This window comes from Porites lutea, chromosome 6 (assembly GCF_958299795.1).
Source record: "Porites lutea chromosome 6, jaPorLute2.1, whole genome shotgun sequence".
NCBI classification, from domain to species: domain Eukaryota; kingdom Metazoa; phylum Cnidaria; class Anthozoa; order Scleractinia; family Poritidae; genus Porites; species Porites lutea.
In genome coordinates this window covers 8,835,556-8,861,372 of record NC_133206.1, presented here as the reverse complement: position 1 = coordinate 8,861,372, position 25,817 = coordinate 8,835,556, and the positions used below count along the sequence as shown (strand labels likewise).

Genomic DNA, 25,817 nt, shown 5'->3' with positions numbered 1-25,817 from the left:
TGGTTAAATTAAGAGGCTACATGTATGTCACGAGAGTATGACTGTTTTAAGTCAATTCTGTGCTGAAATCACCCTAATACCTTTTTTTTTTATTTTTGAAGGCAAAGAATTAAAACGTGAAAACACTAGCCCGGCTTTTTCAAGTTCAATCCAAGTCCACTCTTATTGCCATTCATTGTCACAGACAACCGTAAACAAATGCCTAAATAAAATAATAATAATGATAATAATAATTAAACTCATCGCTAATTGATGAACTTGGGACCTGGTGCCTTAAAAGTTAGCGGGGAAGGGCCCGAGGTAATTCAGGCACCGCAGGGAAGTCTCCATGGCAACCCGGCAAGCGGGAACCACCAGTAGCAGCCGCTAACAGGCACCGTCACACTGAAACTAGTCCAGTGGAAATACTTACCTAACCCGATACTTACCTCAGAAATCAAGTAGCCCTCTGGGAAGGGAGGGTGGGGCTAATGAATCCGCAAAGATTCGCTCACAAAAGCATTGATCGCAACGATCGCAGAAGATGAGCTACGAAGACCACCTTGGCAAGCAAAGGCCAATCACGCCAGCTTATGAGAAAGAGATGCTAAGTCCGCAGATGGAGTTCTGATGTAAGACTGAAAGGCATTGCTTTTCCACCGCCCCAGCTCCTGAATTAAATGACCTGGAATACCATTGCGGCCAGCAACGGTGGCTGCGCCTATTCGGAAGCTGTGGCTTGAAAAATTACCAGAAATTCCAGAAGAGGCCATAATTTGCCGAAGCCAGTTGGTGAGTAGAGTACGCGAGAGAGGTTGCCCGTTTTGACAAAGAAACAGAGGGCCCGGCCCATCACCCCGGATAGCCAAGTAGGCCAGTAACGCGTGAACAGCGCATAGGGGATACTTGCCAAGGCCAATATGAATGGAGCAGCCCTTGCGGAACGGATCCGTCTTTGAAGCCTTGATAGTCATTCGGATGCACGACGGAGCTCTGCTGGAGTCCTGCACGCCCAAATGAACCGAAGGGGAGAAACTTGCAAAAGAAGGGGCCGTGAATTCCGCGGACCATAGAAACCCAAAATACCCCAGCGTGCATGCCCCCCAAAACATACAATGATCAGGGAGCTGCAAATTTAAGGACTTCCAAATGACTAGCATGAGGTCATCTGTAATTGGTAAACGACTAGATGAAGGGGATCCCTGAGTGCGTTTGATGCCACGAATGACACGCTGCAATCGAAGACAGTTGTGAAGAGGATCCGTAAAACCTTGTTCGATATGAAGAGCTCTCACCCCTAAGAGATACTTTTTGATGAAAGAGTGCTGAAGAGAAGCGGCCAAAAACGTAGCAAATAAGCAGAGCGTCCATTCATCTGCCGGGCAGGGAGACCTAGACGAGTAGATCCTGCCTAACTGAATGCAGAAGGACAAGAACTGGGACTGAGCTGTAGCATATGACTTGCGGGTAGATGCTGCTAGACCCTGAGCCAAATAGGAAGAGCACTGTGCTTCTAAAGTGGGGAGATGAGGTCCTGCGGTGGAATGGGAGTTGGGTGACGATGAGCCTCCGGAGACAAACGGCCAAAGTCCTGCTAATGAAAGCGAGAAAGGGCATCAGCTATCGAATTAGTGACTCCAGGAATATGTTGGGTAGAGAACGAAAAACTATGACGGGCAGCGGCCAGTAGCAAGGAACGGAGAAAATGCATAAGACATGGCACTTTAGATGTCCTAGCATTCAGAATGTGCACCACACTGTCGTTGTCCAATCGAAACAGAACATGCCGCCTGCACCAATGATGGCCCCAAACATGAGCAGAGACGACCACTGGAAAGAGTTCCTTATAAGCAATGGACTGTTCTCGCTGTGAGGACATCCAAGAACCAGTAAACCACATGCCCTCTAAATACGCACCAAAGCCCAGTGAACCAGCTGCATCAGAGGAAACTTCCACACCTGCAGTAGGCGTATTGCCTGGAAAAAGCCAGAAATTGACCCCATGCCAATCTACCCAGGGAAACCTGATGGGCCAAGTACTCATCAATGACTAAGGGCTGCTGGTAGGCTAAGGGTTTGTTTTTCTAAGCTGATTTTAGTGAAAGCGCAGGCTGAAAACCGAGCTTGAAACCGTTCAGCAGTCCATCCAATACAAAGTTACATAGCTGCCGATTCGGATGATGTCGTAATTCCCAGGCAAACTGGTCCACCTTGAGGGAAGTTATTTCCGACACCGGGGGAGTGGCACTATGAAAAGGAAACAGACAATATCATACAATAGCATATCATAAAAGAACTGTTTATTCTTTCTATGTTATTAAAGATAGGAAGTACCAACTAGTAACAGACAGCAAACACTAAGTCCAAAAAAGGAGAGTTCACGTTGGCCGAGACTTGCTGGAGGAACGGGACGGGGATCGCGAGCGGCGGCTAGACTTGACTGGGGGCTGGGCTGGCTCTGACCCTGGGTAGTTGACAGCACGATGTGCACCAGAGCAGCTGGAACAGCGGTGGGCAAAACGCCATGAGGCATATGGGGCCACACAACGACCTTTGTTCCATGACTTGCACAGAATCTGAGAGGCACTTGCTCCAGCTGGTTCTGATGAGTCAGTCGAGGAGACATTGGGTCCACGAGCCGAGGCTCCCGCAGCTTGGAAGTTGAATAGTTGGACGTTTATGGACGACCAGTCAACGACATTAGCAGCTGCAGCATGCTCCCGCTAAACTGACGGTATGTCATCAGGATGAGTAGTTTATACTGCAATAGGTCTCGTGAGCGGTGCGGGAAGAAGGAGATCATTATAAGGCAATAGACTGAGAAAGCCTCCATCCAAGTGGTGATGTCCTCAACGCAGCGTTTAGGCTTCTTCGGAGTAGAGGTCAGCACAAGACGACCGTCAAACAGTAGCTGAGGCTCGGGTTCGGCAGACGCAACAGTCGACGGAAGCAGATCGCCCAAGTCAATGAACTTCCCCGCCACCACTTGGCCGACTACTTTCGCAGGAACGGGGGAGAAGCCAGGACCGACAATGAAGGGCTGGTTCAGCACGGGGAGCGAAGTCGCTGACGAAATGTTGGCCTCGGGCAACGTGGCAGCAGATGAAACGCTTTCCAGGGACGACGTGGTCGCCATGCTGGAAATGGACAGTGAATGCGAGGGGGTCGGGGGCAAAAAGGTCGACACAAAAGTAGGAACAAAAAAAGCTGGCCTACCTTGTGCAGATAGCAGCGAGGGAACGCTCCCAAAGGCCACTGCACTGGACGGGCAAGCGGTCGACGAAGATTGGCCTTGGTTTGGCATGACCGTAGAAGCTGAGCAAGGTACCGAAGCCTGTTCCGCTGCCAGAGCAGCCTTAACAGCTTGCACAACCGTAGCCAGAAACTCCAGGGACGGTTGAGATGGTTGATTCGTGGCAGCAGAGGCATTGGCATCTTCAGGGGGCGAAGCATTGCTCGCAGACACACCGAAAACATCGCACGAAGACGGACGATTACCATCGGATTCAACCTCGACGAGTGGCGTCGCTTGACTGTTTTGAGTTAAACGAGGCATGATGGAAAGATGCTAATGAATCCGCATAGATTCGCTCACAAAAGCATTGATCGCAACGATCGCTAGAAAGCAAGGCTGTACGTAGTTTGCCCCTGCGAACTCCAAAGGGGCGCCCCCACAGAACATGTGCAAACTGGGCGAGACCGCTGGCAGCATTAGCTCGAGATTAATCTTGCCTAAATTACATTTAGCCACATTAATAATAATAATAATGATAATAATAATAATAATAATTTAATCACATACATTGTACGAGTATTCATAAAAATGACCAAATGCGCATTACATTGGCAATAAAAGCATTAAAAAAACCTATTTACAATATGAACAAAAATAAAAAGAATTAATATATATCTACAATACTGCAAAAAATCTAAGTATAACTAATCAAAATTCATTTCACTATAAACGAACTAAAAAAGGTACATCTTGAGATGGTGTTTAAAAGTATGTAAGTATGGAATGTCGCAAAGCTCGCGTGGTAGTGTATTCCATAACTTGGGCGCCGCCACCTGGAAGGACCTATCGCCTCATGTGACCTTAGTTCTAAATGTTGGCAATGGCAGCAAAATCCCACCAGACAATCTGAGGTAATATGTGCCTTGTGATTTCAGAGAAACTAAGTTGTAAATGCATGTAGGGGCTATGCCATGGATAGCCTTGATTGCAAATAACAAAGTCTTAAAATGAATGCACTGCTATAACAGAAGCCAATGTAGCTCATACATCAATGGTGTAATATGGCGGAAGCACACCAAACAAGCCTTGCTGCAGGGTTAAAAACAGGCTAAACCTTGTTAAGCTGCAAGGCAGGTACAGGTAGACCATACAAAAGGCTATTACAGTAGCCAACGCGAGAAGTGACAATGCATGCGCTAAGGTCTTAGTTTCCTGGGGGCTTAGGAACTTGCGAATACGACTGATGACTCGTTGTGTAGATGACAGAAGGCTGAGCTACAGAGCTTGCTAATATGAGTAGACTGTATACCAAGCTGAGAATCAAACCAGGACACCAGATTTCTGACAACTGGCTTTGTGTTCACAACAGACTTACCAACAGTAATTCTATTAATGTCAACCTTAGCTAACTGTTGCATGGTCTTAAATAACAAAATCGATAGCAAATAATGTGAAAGGTTAGGAAAGGGCTTATTTGAACCATTTTGGCACCCATACAGTACATTATGTACTAGCATAAACCGGTCATTAAGACCTTACATTTGTATGTGTCACAAGGCACATTAAAGAGATTAAGGTAATAAACTGGTCATTGGTACACAGCTCTCAGCATAATGATCGACACGAAACCTCAAGGAAAACAAATGAGCAAGACAACAAGAGTTGAAATTAAACTCACCAAAATGAGGTCTAGGCATCTGCCTCTTAGGTTCATAGGCACGAATGTCCATTGGAGAAACAGTATTTGGTACAATAACTGGACACCGCAGTCCATTGTTCTTATTTGTCGAGTGAATTTCTCTTGTTTTCCAGTCTGTCCAATATATTTTATTTTCGTACAATGTAAGAGCAAAAGGATGTCCCAATATACATTGTCTAGAAGACCTGAATATGCTCTCGCGATTTGTGCCATCATAATTGGCCTTGTCTATATAATATAAATTTGCATCTGTCCAGTATATCTTCTGTACACTGTAGTCTATTGTTAGCCCATTGGGCCAGTGAATATTTTTTCGTATAATAACCCGGCGATTTGAGCTGTCCATTTCAGCTCGCTCTATTTTGGGTTCTTCACCCCAGTCTGTCCAAAACATGTACCTAGAAAAAATAAAATCAAAAGAAATGAGAGGTCAGACTATGACACTACCCTTCATAAAGATTGTTTTAACAATAATCCTGGCTGGAATTAACAATAGGCACAAACAATACCAAAAACACTGATCCTTCTTCATGTTTTTAAATGTAACCAAGTAGATTTTTTCATTCTTATTAACTTTGTTTTAACTTGAAAGTATTTAAAAAACATATTGTGAGGCAGCCATTATAGGGAAAAACCACTTTGTTAAGGAAAGCTACTGTTACGAGGCTAAGTTCTGCCAAGAGATTAGTGGCTGCTTTCTCTGAAATAAGCACAGTGATATGGTGGTCCACTATATTAATGCAAGTACACATGTGCCTGTCATAGAACGCCTAATTAATAATAGTTACTTCTTTTATGTTAATTTTTTTGGTTTAAGTATTTTTTTTTTGCCGTGTACGCTATTGCGTAACTTTTATTGTTGCAGTTGGTACTTTATTGTTCGTTATATAACTAATTGGGTAAAATATTCATTGTAAGCCGTTCTATTAGTTGTAAGCCGTTAATCACTAGATCGGACCTTTTGCAACAGTCCCTTTTTTGCCACACCTTGCATTTTGCATGGGATTTGGAAGTTTTAGATATTAAGAAGGAACCGCGTCGCTAAAACGTCAGTGCGAAGGGCGCGTTCAGACAGACTGTAAGAGAGAGACCTTGAAGCACAAGCCGTTCTACCGAAATCCCTTCAGCAGAGGCGTCCCTTTTAACTTCACGGCAAAAGAAGTCATTTTGTCTGGTGAAAGCAGTTTGATGTGCTGTAAAAGTTGAGAGAGGAGGAGAAGTATTGTGGAGACTGTAACATCTCTCCAAGAAGTCAGTGCGTTACATAACATCTCTCCAAGAACGTACGGTTGCGGAAAACCAAACTGAACTAGGCTAGAGAGCAGCGGCAGACCGGGAGACCGAAGCCGGAGCAAGTCTGTGACAGATATAAGAGAAAGGCGGCTACTGGAGTTTGGAGGTTTGGGGATCAAGTAAAAGTGGTGTTGTGTTCGGAAGGAGTCGCGGCTGGCTGGACTAAAGGAAAGACGAGGAACTCTGTTTTATACGTAAGGTGAACTAAAAAGGGAACTATTACTGCGTGTTCGAAAAAGATAATTTGAAAATATGTTGTAGACTAAGTAGTTCAAAAATCGCTGTGTATTTTGTGTAAAAAAAAGTAATATCGCATTAGTCTTTAGAATTTAGAATAATTATCAAAAGTAATATCGCATTATTCTTCAGAAATTAGAATAATTATCCCGTTTTAATTGTTTAGTGAAACGAGAATAATTATAGAAACGCCTAGTTAATCTTAAAATCGTGGAGTTATGGGAGTATTGTTTTAATAAACGTTTAGAGCATTTTTTTTTTTATTATACGTGTTTTCTTGAGTTTGTCTATGCTCGGTGTTATCGTTGGAGAGGACTCAATTTTGTGGTGGTTTTCGTAACAGTGCCCCTTCTCATCAGTTTCTTACATACATCATTTTCGATTAGGGTTGATTTATTTGAAGAATACTACCGCATGTTGTCATCGTATTTGTTTGTTTGTTTGTCTTTTTTTTAATCGTTTTTAACCTTAAATACAATGAAGATTCATCGGGCAAATGTGACGGCTATATACATATCTTGGAAATAAATCCACTCTTAGTTTTATAAAGTAATTCACGGCATTACCGTACTGCAATGGAACCCCGCTCTACGGACACCCGCTTAATACGGACACCCACTTAATACGGACAGTTTCGCTTGTCCCGACAAAAAGCTCATATATTTTCTCTAAAATTAACCCGCTTTATACGGACACCGGTTAATATGGACAACGGACACTTTCCTGTGTCCCGATCAAACTCTCATATATTGTCAACCCCGCTTTACGGACACTGGTTATCTGCACACTGACTATTTTCATTGACACAATTATGTGATAATTGTAGACATTGTATCCTGTTCAAATAATGGCAGATTTTTACGGGTGAATAAAATTTTATTTTTACAGTACTAAGAAAACAGTAACAAAGTAGCGTGACATATTTGATTTTGAACAGTCTGTCTTTCTTCCGGTGTTTGACCGTTGTACTACGTATAGTCCTTTAATAAAGTTTTCTGCCACCTGTTACACACGTTTCACTTCCTTGGCTTTTTGTTGCAGCCATTGCTCTTAACCTTCTTCCTCTTTGACGTTGTTTGCTTGCTGCGCGCTGTACCAGGATCATCCTCCGCTCGTTTTGCTGGGTTGTTCAGCTAACGTCTAGTAATTGTTCAAGTAAATCTACGTGTTTCCGAGGACATCAAAAATGTACACACAACTTCCATACCAAGACCTCCACCCCGATTGACTGCCTCTCCAAATACTTCTGCCGATCCTTGGTTGGTAGACTTTGAAATAAAATGAGTGACTATACCAGTGCGGTTTTTGGTGTTCGCAAGGTGAAATGGAATGTGGCCTATAACTGTTACAGTTAAGAAATTAAACAACGTCGTCTCGTAAAACTGTCTGCTTTGGTCTTTATATCGATAAAACATGTGTTCCTGACGTTTTCTCTGAGAGTCCGCTTAATACAGACACCCGGAATAGTAATACGGACACTATGGCATATGTCCCCTTGGTGTCCGTATTAACCGGGTTCCACTGTATACATTTTACATATTGTAAAAACAACCTGTCACCTCTAGGCAATTTTGAAAATTATGACAAACTGCCTTCATGAGCTTGCATTTAAATTTGTAAAAAATAACACGACCAACCAACCAGCTCTGAAACTTTAAACTCAAACACAGGCTACACGTAGTCACGAGTCTGAATTCATATCAAATCAAACAAGGTAGTAATTTAGGACATTAAATTTGCACTCTGTTATTAGGCAGTGTAAATAAATCTTCAGTAACAATGGATAATTAACAAAACATTCATTGGGTTCTGATTTAAGAAAAGGTCAAATGAAATGTAAGGCTTTCCTATTGTTCAAGACCATTAACAAAGTCTTCTCTAAATACACCTAATTCCAAAATGGCGGTCGCGCGGTATGATCTGGGGAGAGCCACGCGGAAACGAGGCATCGAGGGTCAAGTCAAACATAAAAATTATGGCGTCCTTCGCGTATGGTCCATCGTATTTATCAGAAGAAGACATTCCTGGCGGTTCTTTGAACGGCCGGGATCCGAATCGGTTGAAAAATAGCGAGCTTCAATTTTGGTTAAAGTGCCGTGGTGATTCTTGTAAAGGTTTAATCACCAAAGCACAACTTTGCAAGCGGTAAGTGATATTTGTTTTGCGTCGCAATTTGTCGTTGCTAAGGGACCTTAAAGGTAAGCGCCTAATTCGCTCTGTTCTTTCACGGCGTGAATGAGTATTTGAATGCCAAAACCAATCATCTTCTGGTCGACCCGGACGTGACAAGTGACAAGTTTGTAAATGATCTTTTAGCACAAAAGGAATTCACATCAGCTGCTGTGGAACATGGCTGAAAATATGAGCCAGCTGCTTTAAAAGAGTATGAAAAATACGTGCGAAAAATAGGAAAGCCTGTGAAAGTAGTCAAGAGTGGTCTCTTTGTTTCACCTAAGATCCCAATTTTAGGTTGCTCACCAGATGCAAAAGTGGTTGACCTAAGCTGCAAAGACAACTTCGGAATTGGAGAAGTGAAAAGTCCCTCCTCAAAGTTTAGTGTCTCCCCCCTTGATGCCTGTGAGGATCCTGGCTTCTTTTTGGAAAATAAGGATGGTACGCCCACATTAAAGGAAGGACATGTGTATTATGATTAAGTGCAAGGTCTTATTGGGATTAACAGGTGCACAGTGGTGTAACTTTATTGTTTATACAAGCGAAGAGTTAAGCGTTGAGAAGATCAAGTTTGATCAAGAACATTGGAATCGACTCTGTGACAGACTCTGTTGCTATTACTTTAAACATTTTCTTCCGGTGGCTGCAGTTTAATAATGTTCCACGTATTTTATTCTTTTAGTGTTGTTGGCAAATAGTGTAACTTAGTGATACTCTAAGCTGAGCCCTACATTTTTTAAAAGTCGGTCAACTTTAAGCGAGAATAGAGTAAACCATAGTTTCTTGCAGTTAAAAAAGGAGATCATAAAATATTGTTATGGGATTTTGTAGTTATAAACCCAGGGCAGTCACTAAGCTTTCAAGTTTATATTAAGTAGGCTAGAGCTTCAAAAGGGAGCACAGTTGTATAAACGACAGCCGGTTATAGACAGATTCACTTAGCTCGGTCCACTTGAGAAATTAGGAGGGTAAGTCCGTCAGTGCACATCCTATTTAATTTTTTTCTTTTTTTTCCTCTCAATGTAGCTGGGGTTCGTGCTCATAGTAACAAGGGGAAATCCCCAGCCTCTTGCCCTAGGTGACAGCTCTAGAAAGAAAAAAGTGGAAATAACAGCCTAAAAGAGTTTAAAATAATGTCAGATAATCTATTTTTTAGGGCTATTTTCCCTTTTTTCTTTCTTTTGACAGCCAGTCCTTTCTTGGCAATGTTGAGTATAGTGCAGAGAAAACATTATTTCAGGATTGGAAAAAATAGAGTATTGCACTATTTACTGTTCATTGATTGATAAAAGAAACTGTTATTATTATTATTATTATTATTATTATTATTATTATTATTATTATTATTATTATTATTATTATTATTATTATTATTATTATTATTATTATTCCCAAGAAAATAACAGCAAAGAAAAGAATAACACCCTACTAAAATAGAAACAAGTAAATACTAGGTTAAACCGGGTAAGGTTTGACTTAAAAGTTTTAAGGTATAATATTATTGTTCCATTGAAAATAATTCATAAATTTCCAATCACCCTCTAAATATGAGAGCAAACAATATACAATAAGTTGGTTGATATGAGAAAAAAATCATTAGTTGTATCTATGCGCTTATGATGCAATTTTGAAAATTGCACAAAAAAGCACACACACACCACATTTGATTGACAACACTGAACAGAGTAAATGGTACTACACTGTCCCATATGTGGAAGTTCTTTATCTTATTGATTGCACGTTCCATATGAATTCGAAGGGAGGCAATTTGATGTGTTTGCACAACTTCCTCTGGTGTAATTTGACCTTTGCTTCCAAGGAAAGGAGGGATGTTAAGGCAGACACCAAGGGGAAGAAGATCCTGCACAGTAAACCCTTTATCTGTCATTACGGAGTCTCCTCTTGCAAAAGGTAAATTTAGAAATCCTGAAGGCATAACAATTTCTCTATTTGAAATATGGCCTGTGTATAGTTGACTGATGAATGTTATGGCACCCCCAGGTGAGATGCCAACCAGAACCTTCAGAGTAGTGTGATTTTTGTATGAGCTAAAAAGCTCACTGTTAAAAAGAAGACTCTTGGGAATTTGGCAGCGGATTTCAGTACAGTCAGTTATGACCCTGGGAGAAGGGTATTTCTCCTTAAAGTCAGCAGGCATGTGCTCTTCAACTTTTTCCTTATAGAGGGCCATATAAGAATGGTGCTGAACTTTAGAAACAAAAAAATAATCCAAGAAATTACAATTCGACTGACAGTTGCTTGAGAAATACCATACAAATGACTCAAATGCTCCTCTTTAAAGCCCTGTATTAGACGGCACAGAGTTAAAAAAAGTTCCTCCCTTGGGCTCAGTTGCCTTGGCCCTCCTTGTTTAGGGGCATCCTTGTCACCTTCCTGATTCACATTTTTCGTATCATCTGTGGATGAATGCCAATAGTTTATGTTCACAACTCCTTTCCCAGGATTTAAGTACCGAAGAATACTTTCCAAAACGCTAGCATTGGGAAATCCGGTATAGAACGACAAATCTTTGTCTGACGTGATAAATCTGTCTATGCTAAATACCTTTGCTTGCAACGAATTGTTCTTAGCAGATAGCCGTTCTATTTCCATCGTGAGTTGTTTGATTTTTCCTTCTAGCTTAGCCTTTTCAGATTCCAAATTACGAAGCTTTTCTTCGCGGTCGTCCAGCAGCTCTTCAGCAGAAGAATTGTCGAAATTCTCAAGATCGGGAGACTCCTGATTTTCCAGGGGATCTACAGGAGTAATTGACACACACGTGGAATTGCTGCTGTCGCTTATCGTTGTCGTTTCGGAGGTTTTCTTCGGGCTTTTTTCCTTGATCGAACTTCTATGCTTTGGCGGTCTTCTTTTTGCCGGCGAACCTTTCGTCCAAGGAAATACGGATGGGACAGCAGATTTTAATGTTTTCTTGCGACCTGTAAGCAAACGGATGTAATCTGCTGGCTTAAAGTGGCGAGAGCAAACTCGCTAGTTTTGTGTCGCTTGAAAATTTACCCTATATCTCTTCGTATTGCAACAATCCATTGCCTGAACACACCTTCGTCGTCTGGAAACTTAATATGAAAAGAGATTTTCACGCCATTTTCCTCATACACTTTCTTAGTACAGTATGTAACAGCGCAATTTTGAGGCATGATCGCACACGATTACCATATGTAAACGCAGAATGATCCTGCCGCCGGCCCCCGATGCCTAGTTTCCACGCCGCTCTCCCCAGATCGATCCGAGCGACCGCCATTTTGGAACCTGATAACACTTGTACTTTAAAAGATTTTCTGACAGAAAGGAAAGCCGCTACTTGTGTTGTTTCACAGGTCCGTAGTCACTCATTAGCGGCACAGAAGGAAAAAATCTCTTTGAAACACAATTAACTTTCAAGGGTTCTAATTGTTCCTCTGAAAATTGCACACTAACATTTTTTCCAAAGCACATAATTAAAACCAAACGGTCTCTGCAGAATTATAATACAACATTTTCTCTTCCTTTTTTAGTGCAATATAAGATGGTTCCAGGCTATAAAATGACACGAAGGTCAGATAAAAATAACAACACAGGAATCTTCAAGTTCCAGGATGAATGATGAGAGGGATCTCAAGGGCTCAGAATTTTATCTTAAATCTTGGAATACGTTCCAGCTACATGTTTATGATTAAGCAGATTTTTCAGTATCTAATAAGCCAGCAGAAAATTGCAAAAACCTACACAAAAATGCAGTGGTGGGGTGACCAAAATGGTGATAGATTAGTGTTTGTTTACTAAAGCTCAGAGCCTAATGTATTTTTAATTGTTGCATAGTTCATTAACTTACCTCTTGAATCCTTACGACCTGAATTTATCGCTTAAAGTGAAAGCCATTGGAAAACCTTTCTCGAAATCATAACCAGCATTTCATGAACACTAGTACTATTCCGCAAATCGCAGAATATTTCAGCATGAAGTATATTCAATCAACCAAACTCGATGTATTTAAGTTAGCAATAGAAAAATTAGTCACACTTACCCCAATAACGGATCGACAGCAATTGCCCTTGGAAGACCCAAGTCTCTCCAAAAGAGAACTTTACGATTAGATCCATCTAAATTGGCGACCTCTATTCTATTTGTTTCCCATTCAGCATCTCTACAATCGGTCCAATACAGTTTTCCTGCAATCCAATCTACAGCGAGTCCTTGGGGTTTTCCCAAACCCACCGAAACAACATCCTCGATTATTCCTGTAGAGACGCGAATTCGCTTGATTTTTTCCAAGGTAACGTCGGTCCAAAATATAAATCCCTTTGTATAATGAAAGTCCACTGCGATGGCATTGTCCAAACCGTTAACAATGATAGTTTCATTTTGGTTCTTGCTAGTCGTCCAAACTGTTCTAATATCCGTTCGATTGACAAATAAAAGCCTTGGTGAATAAGCTGTGAGTCAGAAAAGAAAGAAACCTGTTAGCTTAAAAGAAGTATGAATTAACTGAAGATACCAAGTTCTGCATTGTTAATCGAATCGAAAGCAGAGGCAATCAATTTTGATTTTGCTTTTATGAACGCACGTCTAATAAAGTTATCTCCAAAATTTCACATATTCCAGACACAAAACTCAAAGGAAGAATACATCAGCAAAGTTTCTATAAACGGGCATCATTACCCTCTCCTAATTCATCGCCAATGTTCTCCGAGGATTTGCTAAATGTTCTGTAAATAAACAGATAACATAAGCCTACATCTTTTCCTAAAAGATGCACGTATGGAAAAAAAGATTATTCGCAAATCACGTACTCTGACACCAGGTTAACCCATCGCTCCACTGTGTTTATGTAGAAAGCCTGGAATTAAGTATATCTCAGATTTAAATATCCCGCAAATGGGATCAAACCAAAAGGTAAATTTGAAGTGTAAAATAGTGAACTCAACATTCAGAGCGTATTCATCGAAACTTTGCGTGGCCATTACGGGTATTCTGCGCACTCTTGTAACATACAACAACACACAACAATCTTTATTGTGGTCTTGATACAAAAGTGTAGAGTCATAAAAAGTAAATAATTGTGAAAAAAAAGAGAGCACAGCCACTTAGAAATAGCAAAAGCTAATCGCGCTGAGTGGCTGGGCCATGCTGGAAAGTAACTAGATATCAAAGTTCTTATTAAAAAACAAAAACACAAAAAGAAAAAATATTTAAGCTGTAATAAATAAACAAATACACAAACGAATAAACAAAGAAGCAAGACAAAGCAACGGCTGTGCACACAATTAGCTGCATATAAAGTACAACAATCAATATTTGGAGATGACAGATTCTTTTAAAACCTTTTTAAAGCGAAAACGATTCGCTGATTTTAGATCTTCTTTAATAGCATTCCAGAGTAAGCCCACTGAAACGGATATTAAATATTCCATAATTCGCCCTAGCTTTCGGTAAATAATAAGACTTCTTAGAGGCCAGTCTGGTTGCATATTGATATACTTTATTAATGCTTTTAAAGAAATTATTGAAAGCACGTGGAAGTCTATAATGCATAAAAAGAACACTGTCTAAATATATTAAATATTATATTAGCCCCAACTTGCGAAAGAGAGGACTAGAATAAGAGTTAAAATCAGAAAAGGTTATTATTCTAACTGCTTTTTTCTGTAAAGTGATAAGAGGCTGTAGAGAAGTTGGTTATGTATTTCCCCAGCTAATTAAGCTATAAGTCAAAAAAGGATAAATAAGTGTGTAGTATAACTGAACAAGGACTTGTTGGCTGACAAAGTACCTAATTTTAGAAAGTATTACCGATAGTAATTTATATATATATATATATATATATATATAACTTCACAGAAGTTCAGGTTTCACGAGTAATCATCGTTTTATTGCTACAGAACTGTTTCGTATGGTGCAAGGACCACACTCATCAGGCAATTTTGACGACTGAATTGTTGGAATTGGAAGGCAGAAAGTTCCTCCGCATCGTCGATAAATGCTTCCAGAAAAAACATCCACTCTACAAGATCTTCAACAGACACACTCTCAAGCTAAGCTACTCATGTATGCCAAATATGAAATCCATCATATCGTCACACAACAAACACGTTCTTTCCAATGCAAATGCCCCAACACCGCAACCCGACACCTGCAATTGTAGGAAAAAGTCTGATTGCCCATTAGAAGGAAAATGCCTTCAAACTAACGTCATCTATCAAGCCACGGTTACTACTGAGACAGCTACTGAAACCTACGTTGGACTAGCCACAAACTTTAAGGAACTTTACAGGAACCACAAAACATCCTTTCGACACTCGAAAAGAAGAAACGAAACAGAACTCTCAAAATATGTTCGGAACTTACAAAACGAAAACAAACAGTTTCAGATTAAATGGAAAATTCTTAAGAAATGTAAACCCTACAGCAACATTAACAAAAAATGTAGTCTTTGCCTGAATGAAAAGTTCATAATCATCTGTAAAAAAGAACTGTGTAGCCTCAACAGAAGAAACGAATTAGCAAGTTCATGCCCCCACAGAAATCGATATGTACTTGGAAACTTTAGAGTAACGTAGCTTAAAGGCCGCTTATATCACATTTTTTATAACGACAGATAATCCCCCTTATATAATGTTTTTGTTACCTAGCAACCCTCTCAACAGTTTCATATAACCTGAATGTAACGCATCTACCATAGCAACCATTTTAATTTTCGCATTTAACTGCCAGCCTTCCAATTCCAACAATTCAGTCGTCAAAATTGCCTGATGAGTGTGGTCCTTGCACCATACGAAACAGTTCTGTAGCAATAAAACGATGATTACTCGTGAAACCTGAACTTCTGTGAAGTTATAGCTGATGCTCCTCAATCAATTGAGTCGAGCGCTCTACGAAATACGTTCTACTCAGAAAACGAATTTATATATATATATATATATATATATATATATATATCTTCCTTTGCTCTTTTATTTTCATTTGTTTTTTGTTTTTTTTCTTTTTGTCATCTTGCTTTTTTTAGCCTAGAACTATGATTAGTACGACTATCTAATATACTTATTTTAAGATTTACTCTAGCTCTGCCATTGATTTTCCCATGTGTAATTATGATAATATTTTTTTCTAATTATCTAACTGAGGGAGCCCATTCCTTATAAGCCCGGTGGCTTCTCTTGGGCTTCCTCGCCATGAGAGTTTAAGTAATTAGATTTTATTTGATTTGTATAATTTTTGGCAAACAAAACAATAAACAATAAACAATAAACAATAATTCCAATACAGCGCTTAATATGCAAAATGTGGAACTTCAAACTAAGGTGTGAGTTAATATGTAAATCCTAAATATTTAATAAATTTGTCTTGTTTAATCTCCCTTTTGGCAATTAATAATTTGACTACGTGACTTGTTGAAGTTTGTCTTGTCGACATTTAATAAGAGCAGGTTTGCCATAATCCAACTAGAGACAAATTTTAGATTATTGTCAAGAACAACCTCTAGTTCAGTCAGACTAAGATTGGAATAAAATAAATTAGTAGCTCTCTTCTCGCGCGTCTCCACCCGACTTAGCAACTTCTTGAACTCGTCGCCATTAAAGTTCAGCGAGTTTTCGATAGGTTCAATTTTCAGTAATAAGATCTTCTCTAACTCCTCACGTGTAACGTACACAGCCCTAATTTAACGAAAACAACGAAAAAATGAAAAAACCGCGACGAAAAGAGGCAAAAATTAAAAGATTTCGACGCTAAATCAAAAACCCGTCGATCTTACCATCTTGCTCGCGGAAAGCTGACCACAATAAATACACCTTTTGCTGTTCATTACGAGAAAATACGATTCATTTGCGTGAAATGGCGACCAACAGCGCGAAGTTACGTTCATCAGCGCGAAAAGGCGAACATTTGCGCATAAATCAGATTCAATAACGATTTTTGCATTTTAATCAACATTCAATAACATTTTTGGGCATTCATTTGCGTCATTGGGCATACAAAAGAGAAAAATATACATATACATACAAAAATATTGGTCGCCGTTTCACACAGATGATTGCGTATTTTCTCGTAATGAACAGCAAAAGGTGTACAATACAATAATCTATATTTAACGTGGTCAACGTTCTCAGCTAATTAGCTACTTTACAGACATGCCACGGAAAATAAATAAATATAATTGCTGACGGGCATCAGCCGGCAGCAGACCATATTCTTGAGCGATTTGAGATTTTTCGTTCAATGGTTGCATGGTTCGATGGTTCAATCAATCTGTGACTGCAACGCTGTGCAGTGAGCGGTTTGCTTAAGCAAGTGCTTAGCTGCCGCGCCTGTTTTTCTCTTAGGAGCAACCCGCCATTTTGTTTTGCTCTCATGTAAGATCTGTGCAGAAATCGTAGTTTATCGGATGTTTGCTGTCTTTTTAAACGCCCTAAACGGTAAGAACAGTTCAAGAAGTATTGTACGGAACCTTTTTTTAGGTTTATTTTTTTTAATCTAGGTTTCAAGATTAGTTACAACGAGTATTCTTTTGTCACACAGATTGTTATCTCGGGAATCAGGATTGTAAGTTACATAAGTGAACGGCATGTGCTTTACATCTACCTGACCTGTGAATATACAAGTTTTGGCCTTTACGTTATTTGTTCGCAACTCATCTCATCCTGTGTACGATGATTGTTCGATGAAGAAATAGCCTATTAGCACTGCTGTTGTTTTAGAATTTCGTGTATTATTAAAATGAATTACAAAATGGTATTGAAACCTCAGCGAGTTATATGAATGTAAGCATATTTGTCATCGTGATTGGTTCATTTTTTATATTACACTCTGAGTGTTTCATAATGCCAGCAAGTCTAATTTATTGACTTTAATAAAAAAGAATTCATATGTTCAACTGTTCTACAAACTGTCTTTGTCCTATTCGCATCGCAACTAACGGCAGCACTTCCCTTCTCAATGAGAACTTCTAGTAGTAATAGTAATAATAATAATAATAATAATAATAATAATAATAATAATAGAAAAAGAAGATTTCTCATTAAAAACCTATGTAAAAACATATTCACAGTTAAAATTAAATTATTAAAACTAAAAGTAGATCACAAGATTATTTCATTATGTTATAAAAGCTATAAGCAAAGTGTATTTACATCTATTTACGCGATTAAAATGTAAAATTTGAGAAATCCAACTTTGACATCAACTTCTTAAATGTTCCGATTTTATTAGCGGCACGAAACTGATCCGGAGGAGCGTTCCAAATCTTAGCTGCAGTATAACGCCACTATTTAAGTCCATAGAAGGTTAAACTTTAAGCAGCTCGAGGATGTGTTTTCTTCAAAGATTATAATTAGTTTATCGTTCATGCAATAGCTCTTCTATTCCTTTTGGAGACTTTATACCCATGGATAGCTATGTAAACACCGGTGGCCATTTGAACAATTATTTGATTAAGTGGGGACATCAGGTTTAGTTATTTAAGCAACGTCTCGTACGTGGTTGATTTGTTACGGGTCATTGTTTTTTTTTTTAAGGTTTGCCGAAACCTCTTTTGCCGCAGTGATGCCACGACTCTGAACAGTAATTAAAATGCGGTGCAATGAAAGCACGATATATATCTGTCCTCAATTCAAAAGGCAATATTTTCTTCAGACGATTGAGAACAGCAACCTGTTGACTAACTTTGCGACAGATTTTACGAATCTGGCCCTCAAATTTAGGCTTACTATCGGGAGTGACGCCAAGGAGTTCCAGTTCGTCTTGAACAGGGATAACGGCTCCTTCACAGGTCAACACAGGATTTCTCTCGACCCCTCCAAAAGTAATTGCTTTATATTTTGAATGATTTCTCTTGTTTGATTGAATTCATACCACTCATCAACCTTTTCAGCTCACAGATGACGTAGTCGTGCCATTGGCTTTTGGAAGCACTCGAATGGCACTCGATCACTCACTCACTCACTCACTCACTCACTCACTCACTCACTCGATTCTAATTAATTTACTCATTTAAGCCAGATTAAACACTTAACTCTTACCTCCCTTACTTAGTATTACTTTTGTTCCAAGTGCCTTTTGTGCACATGTTTGGCGTATTCTAGAGGGTACTGGTAAAGCGTAGATTTTTTCCCGACACATTATAGAGATGGGGTTTGTATAATGGAGATATTCTAAAGAACACTGACAATATCATCTGCAAGAAATGGACTAGGAATTGTTAAAAGGACATTGAAATAATTGAGCGTGGATCATTGCTGTACATTTGGACGAATTGTGCACATTTGTTCCCGATATAACTTGATCAGGAGAAGATGCGATCGACAGGAGTGTGAACGACGACCGCGATGGGATTTAGTTCAGCGAAAAGCGAATAAGTCAAAGAGCCTATATAGCAAAAAAAAAAAAAAAAAAAACGGTCGTCGAATTGTTAAAGCGACATTGAGGAGTATCTACTGCGGTTTATTCAATTATTTGGAGGAATCCATTCGACGATTTGTCTTCGTATGCAAACAGGGAATGAAATAATGTTGTGTCAACTAGAAGCACAGGTTTTAGAACCAACAAGCGTTACGCTATTTTGCTTGAATTCTTAGGTGATCTTTGCCCAGTATGCTTTTGTTTGTCGATGATTCCATTCATTTGTGCTATGTAATTTGTACAGAAAATGCTGCGCTGGTATAAACAAGTTTCTAGAATATTTAGGTAGAGAAAGGAAATCAGATACCTTGACTGCCTTTAAATTACTTAGCTAGGTCAGAGCACGAACAGCTTCGAGCTTAGTCCGTTTGATTACAGTAATTTTTAGCTAGTGTTTAGCAAAAGCGCGTTCTGAAGCAGTTTAATTTAACCATAAACGCCTGAATTCTGTGATTATTAGCTCGTACTACAAAAACGAACCGTCACGTACTCTTTGTGAACAGCATATGGAAACATTTATTTAAAAGCATCGCACTTATAAGAAACCTTCGAGGTCCATTAAAATATTGTTTAAAACCACGGTTTAAATAAAACTCGGGCTTATGTAAAATTTAGCTATTTTACAAGAAAGTGCACTATCGTTCGGAAAGTGTTTGACAGTCACATCAAAAAACATTTGCTAGCAAATTTTTGCTAACAAGATCGATCCTGGACATACTCCTCATTATTTAACAACTAAAAAGCGTTAATACTTGCTTAAAGTGATCTTTTCGTTATAAGTAGAAATACGTTGGAAATGCTGGGCTGATAATAAGTTTCTAGAATATTCATGTGCACATGCAATCGAATACTTCGAGTCACGCTGTATTTTGGCAAGTCCGTACACAATGAAGCGTCCAAAAACATTTATATGTTTTTCTTTGATTATTGAACTGCCTTTTCTACACTAATTCAATTCATCCATGAGTTCGCTCCTAGTAGCCTTTGATTCAGATCGGCATTAATGGCATGTTCAACCTGGTCAATATTTTCCGCAGACTTAAACAGTTGAGTGTTATCGGCATACGTGAATAATGTGCATTCATCTTTGGCATAAGACAGGTCATTCATGAAAATACTAAAAAGAATGAGACCCAAAGTTCATCTCTGGAAGACAACCTTCATTATAGTTCTCATAGAAGAGTATTGTCCACTCAACCTGACACGTTGTTGTCTTTCACTTATTAAAAAATTTCGCCCCATGTAAGGGATTTCGGATTCCGGAATCCAGGAATTTTTTGCTTGTGGGATCCGGAATCCTGGGCTTTGGAATCCGGAATCCAGCACTAAGAATTCGGAATCTTATTAAAGATTGGAATCCGGAATCCAACTTACTAAAGATCCACTCCAGATTAAATTGAGTAACTCGCGCGAAAGAAAAACCATCTATGGAAAGCCTCCCCAGGGTATAGACCTGAACGTGACCACATAATATCGGCATATTTGGCGTCAAAACAATAGTTCACGAGGTCACGGTCACATGATGAAAATTCTATAACGGAGAGGGAACCCTTACTTAGGAGCGGCTGGCAGGATCACAAAATTTGGGGGTTTTCAAGGGAACACAGCGCAACCTTTTAAAGGTATAAATTGAATTGTTATGAATAACTTCGACCTCTGGCTATGTTTGATTCTCTGTTGTTCACTCGCTTCGCTGAACTTTAAAAAATCAAAAGCGATTTTAGTGCCTAATTTGGTCCTATTAGTTTCGCTGAGAACAGTTTCATGGTTTCGATAATCTTTATTTGAGAAATAAGCCAGGAACTGTCAGAACCGTACCAATCAGCAGTCACTAAAGTAATCACGTGCAAGGACGCGGTGAGTGCCTTTTTTTCATTCATCCCCGGCATTCGAGTGAAATCTCACTACTTCGATCAGACCAGTTTGAAGTTTGTTGTTTGTTGGATTTTTCTTTTCTCCTTTTTTTTTAAAAAAAACGTTATGGGAAACTGAGCACAAGCAAAAACAAAAAGCTGAGAGAGAAAGGTACCTGTAATACCGTGTTGTGAAATTTTATACCAAGTTTTAGCTGACTGCGATAGAACTGAACGTGCCAAAGGCAAAGCTGCATGATTTTTCGTTTGTGTCGATCTGTGGATTGTACTGAACGTGGCGGCAAGCAAGTCACAATCATGAACAAAAGAAATATTAATTTTTTAGTTTTAAGCCCGCTGATTGATTTTTATTTCTCAATCATTGTCGCGATCCCGAGCACGACGTAGTGGGTCGTTCGAGAAACGCCGTTGCAACCTCAATGCCACAATTGTAAAATTAACTTGATTCTTTATTCATTGCATTGACTCTTATGGCACGTGGTGGAAAAACTACAACAAGATCGAAGATTACAATAAAAATGCGGCTAGAATTCGAAAACTAACGAATAAAACGAATAAACATTTAAAATCACAATCACTTACGCTGTCCAACTCCTAGCGATGCGTAAAAGAAACGGCAAAATCAAAAAAAAAAAAAGGTTACTCCAACAGATGAAAGGATCAATCTCTTAACTCCGGGTGCCTAATTTAACCTATCCTATTACATTACTTAAACAGTCAGTGAATCAATTGCAACAATGATTAACTCAAACGGAAACGAGCGTGACTCGCGTAACACTCCTCGCCCAAGGATCTGCATGGATTTTTGCTCTATGTTAGTTCCTCTCAGCGGACAGGATTGTTATCGGAGGGAACCAGAAGTACCAGCGTACAGATTGGTAGTTCGTAGGTCTTTCTCTGTCCATCTCCGCAGATCAACACGGTTGCCTTTCGAACCCTTCCGTCCTCACTTCTGCTCGCATGAACTACTCTGCCCAATGGCCAATTGTTCCTGTGCGATGCTCGTCTTTCATCATCACGATGTCGCCGACCGCTAGATTGGGTGCTCCCTGTTCCACTTCGTCTTCAGTTGTAAGTTCTGGATGTATTCTCGTCTCCACCTCGTCCAAAACTGGTCCGCCAGGTATTGCACCTTTCTCCATCTCCGGCGAGCATAGACGTCCCGTGACACGAACTTGCCTGGGAGAGGACCAAGTGGTCGTGTCTTCTGAGTCAGCAACATCGATGGTGTTAGCGGGAGAGGTTCGTCTGTGTCGGTCGGTATGGCTGTTATGGGACGGGAGTTAACTATGGCGGTAACCTCGGACATCAGGGTAACGAGTAGCTCGTGGGTCAGTTTCTGTGCTCTTGTCTCTAACAGCATGGCGTCCAGGGTGCGCCGAATTGTGCCTTTTTGACGTTCCCAGACTCCGCCGAAATGGGACGCGTGCGGTGGATTGAATTGCCATTCGCAGCCTTGTTCGGTTAGATACTTCTCCACTGCCTGCTTATCCATTTCGGCTAAGGATTCATCTAACTCCGTCTTTGCTCCTACGAAATTGCTGCCTTGGTCGCATCTCAGCCTTAGTGCCGGTTCTCGTATGGAAAAGAACCGTCTTAGGGCACATATGAATGAACTGGCGTCCATCGTCTCCAGGAGCTCGATGTGGATCGCTCTGCTGACCAAAATTGTAAAAACTATGCCCCAGCGTTTGTTAAGTGCTACTCCTCCTCTAGTCCTTCTTGTCTATACTGTCCAAGGCCCAAACACATCGAACCCTACGTTGGTAAAAGGCGGCCCAATCTCTGCTCTTTCTGGAGGTAAGTCTGCCATCTTTTGCTCCAGCATAGGACGTCGTAGCCTTCTGCACGTGAAGAATGAGCCGATCAGGCTAGCTACAGCTCCGTGACCGCCTACGAGCCAGTACCCGGCGTTTCGCAGGGCTCCATGGGTAATCTGACGTCCCTGGTGATGTACTTGCTCGTGGTAGTTGCGCAATATTAGCATTGACACGTGGTGCCCTTTAGGTAACAGCACTGGGTGCTTTTCGTTGAAACTCAAGTTGGTCTGACGAAGGCGGCCGCCTACTCTCAGTATACCTGCATCGTCGACGTAGGGGTCTAACTGGTACAGAGTCGATTTCTTCAGGGACTTCTTTCTCACTTTGGCTTCGTTACGGCTGCTATCATTTTCAGACGAACTTTGAGCAATAACTTCAAACTCTTCCTTGAAGGCTTCTCTCTGGACTGCCTTGATGATAACCTTCGCAGCTCGATCGATCACATCAGGGGATTGGTGTTGGTAATGAACACTCTGAGATGGCTTGTCACTGGTGTTTCTTTCTTTCAGCGATTTCACCTTGGCTATCAGGATAGCAATAGCGCGCCTTAAGGAGGGCCAGGAAGAGTACCTCTTGAATCTCTCCGTTCCTGATTCTTGAGAACATCCCCAGTGTTTTAGAAACTTTCTTCTTCCTATAGTAAATATGCAAATTAAACGAAAGACGGTTGCCCAAAACTACGCCTAGGTACTTAAAGGCATCACAGTGTTTCACAGATTGTCCTCCCAAAGTTATATGAGCCCCATCGATGTCTTGGCGACAGTCTTTGGTGGGTGCCAAAAATCAAGAACTCAGTCTTCTTTAAATTCACTTTATTTTTAGACAGCCACTCAGCAGATTAATCAGTTTCAAATTTAACTGTAACTCAATTTGCGATATAAGTGGAGCTGAGAAAAAGATAACTCTGTCATCAGCATACATTATAACTTTACAGACATCAACATAGGAAGGTAGATCATTAATAAAACCGGACCAAGGATACTCCCTTGAGGGACTCCACTTAGGACGGCAAAGGGACTCGACAACTCGTTATCCAGGAAGACAGCTTGAAATCTGTCGGATAGATAGCTTGTAAACCAATTAATAGAATTTTCTCCAAAGCCAGATCTTTTCAATTTGGATAAGAGTTTACTGTGCGGCACAGAATCAAAGGCCTTCCTTAGTTCAATAAAGAAAACATCTGTTAGCTTTCCCGACTCTGCAATATAGATCACAACACCCTCCGTTGAATGGTGTTGTCTAACCCTGCCTGAAATCGACTCAAAAGGTCAAACCTCTGTAGGTACCGTTGTAATTGAACGTTGACAGCTTTCTCCGTAATTTTCGACATAACCGGCAATATGGAGATTGGTCTGTAGTTCTGTAGTTGTCCATACTTTCATGTCCACCAGACTTACATAAATAAATCCTCAATTTTTGACGAGTTAAACAAGGAATTTGACAGAGCCGTGAAGTTTGTTTCTATCAAAACGTGGTTATGAGCACATCTTAAGTATGAATAAACTATTTTTTGTGTTCTTTTTTACCTTTTTAACATCAAATTCAACGCGACAACTGGGGCCAGATCTCGCCTTTGGCTTTGTCAGCGAGAGATCTGGGTACGAGATTAGGGATTTCACTAACCTTTAGGGCGAGGGGGGAGAGGGTGGTACTGAGTATTTATGCTTATCCCGTTCTACGAGAAGTGTATTTTATTGCATTTAGCTAAAATTCTTGTCTTATGAGTCACATGAGAAAGTACAATGCGCGTGTTCTACAGCTTACGATGCCTCTATAAAAAAAAAATTTACAAAAGAGCGGTAACCGAATTTAGTTTTTTGCGCTATGACAATGATTACAAGAAAAAGTAGAAAAAGAACGAAAAACAATGTCCAAATACATGTTAAGAAGCCAAGCTTTTCTTCGTGATACTTTGGAGGTGATTAGCGATTGGCGGCTTTTAACGTTTTGTTCAATTCTGTTACTTCGAAATACTGCGAGTTAATGTTCCAAAAGAATTTGCAAACGTGTTTCGACGTAGTCTGTTCCAGGCCAGCGCCGTAGCTAGTATGAGGCCAACCGAGGCACTCGCCTCGGTAAAATTTTGACGAATTTCGCCGATCATTTTTATTTTACATAAGCGATCATCGGATATTTTTATCGCATCATGATATTACAAAGAATTCAGCAATTCAGTCAATATACTATGAAAAAATTACCATATCATCGATCTCAAGGGGCTACGTACGTTAACTCAAATTTTTTTTTGAACAAATACTGATCAAAACCATTGGCGAGGTTAACGGTCACCCAGATTATGTAGCTTGTTTCTGATTATTGCTTTTTAAATTCCACTTAAATTAACTCGAAAAAAAGTTACCGAAAGGCCCAGAAAACGCTGCAAATCGCATTTCCGAGAGACTAAAGTTCAAAATTTCTCGGGGGGGGGGGGGCATGCCCCCGAACCCCCCTAGCAACTCCCGCCTGCCTCGGTTGGCCGTTTGGTCTGGCTACGGCACTGCAGGCGTGCGGATAGGACAAGGAAAACTACGAATGTAATGACATACAAACAAAATGAACCTTCTATTATATTATTGGTGGATAGCAAAAGACTTGATTAACCTGCGCTGGTTTATAATATGCAATAGATAAGAAAAATTGATTTGGAGTTACACACGAACTTTGTTATACCGTTTTCTTGCAAATTGCAGCTCGATTTTCCCTGGCAATGACTGTACCTTTTCCCAATACTTAATCATGCAGCAATCAAATGAATAAACGTTAATATTTAGGAATGATTTGCAGGAGTTCTTTTATTTCTGTTAATTACATGTAAGCATTTTTCTATCTGCATGACTGAAAATAGAGTTCGCAAAAATACAGTAAGTGAAACATAGAGTCTTGAGGTCAGTCTCACTCTCTTGTAATCGCTAACTAGCTCCGAGATCCTCAGTCCCTAATTGTATGGAGATTTAGATTAGATTAATCGAAGGACACAATTTAAAATTGTGATGTCGGTGTTTCGCCACGTTTTTTTGCGCTTATGGGGTGTTTGTTATTTTTTTCCGCGGTATTGCGGTTTGGACAGTCCCCCAATGTCCCCCTCATTATTATACCATAAACCCTTACGGAACTGT

At 40.1% G+C, this 25,817-nt stretch overlaps 3 protein-coding genes and 1 pseudogene across 3 annotated transcripts in view; all 4 read right to left on the bottom strand.

The window, feature by feature from the left end:
- The window catches only part of LOC140940613 (low-density lipoprotein receptor-related protein 6-like), a 36,254-nt gene extending 13,746 nt beyond the window's left edge, over positions 1–22,508 (bottom strand). The window contains exons 1-4 of the mRNA XM_073389607.1: positions 22,061–22,508; positions 13,275–13,358; positions 12,640–13,048; positions 4,893–5,311 (exon numbers count right to left, since the gene is read on the bottom strand). Coding sequence (XP_073245708.1) covers positions 4,893–5,311; positions 12,640–13,048; positions 13,275–13,358; positions 22,061–22,508 — 1,360 coding nt within the window. The remainder of the gene's footprint in view (positions 1–4,892; positions 5,312–12,639; positions 13,049–13,274; positions 13,359–22,060) is intronic.
- The window catches only part of LOC140941648 (uncharacterized), a 563,750-nt gene that overhangs the window by 501,354 nt on the left and 36,579 nt on the right, over positions 1–25,817 (bottom strand). The gene's annotated exons all lie outside the window — the stretch shown is intronic.
- LOC140941643 (uncharacterized) lies at positions 529–1,139 on the bottom strand. The gene has a single exon (XM_073390664.1). It carries the CDS (start codon positions 1,137–1,139, stop codon positions 561–563), a length of 579 nt encoding a protein of 192 aa, XP_073246765.1. The 3' UTR covers positions 529–560.
- On the bottom strand, positions 2,358–3,535 carry LOC140940615 (uncharacterized; annotated as a pseudogene).

Bases quoted from the DNA above. Each gene is read 5' to 3' on its own strand.
- LOC140941643 (XM_073390664.1), bottom strand. From the start codon at position 1,139: ATGCTAGTCATTTGGAAGTCCTTAAATTTGCAGCTCCCTGATCATTGT.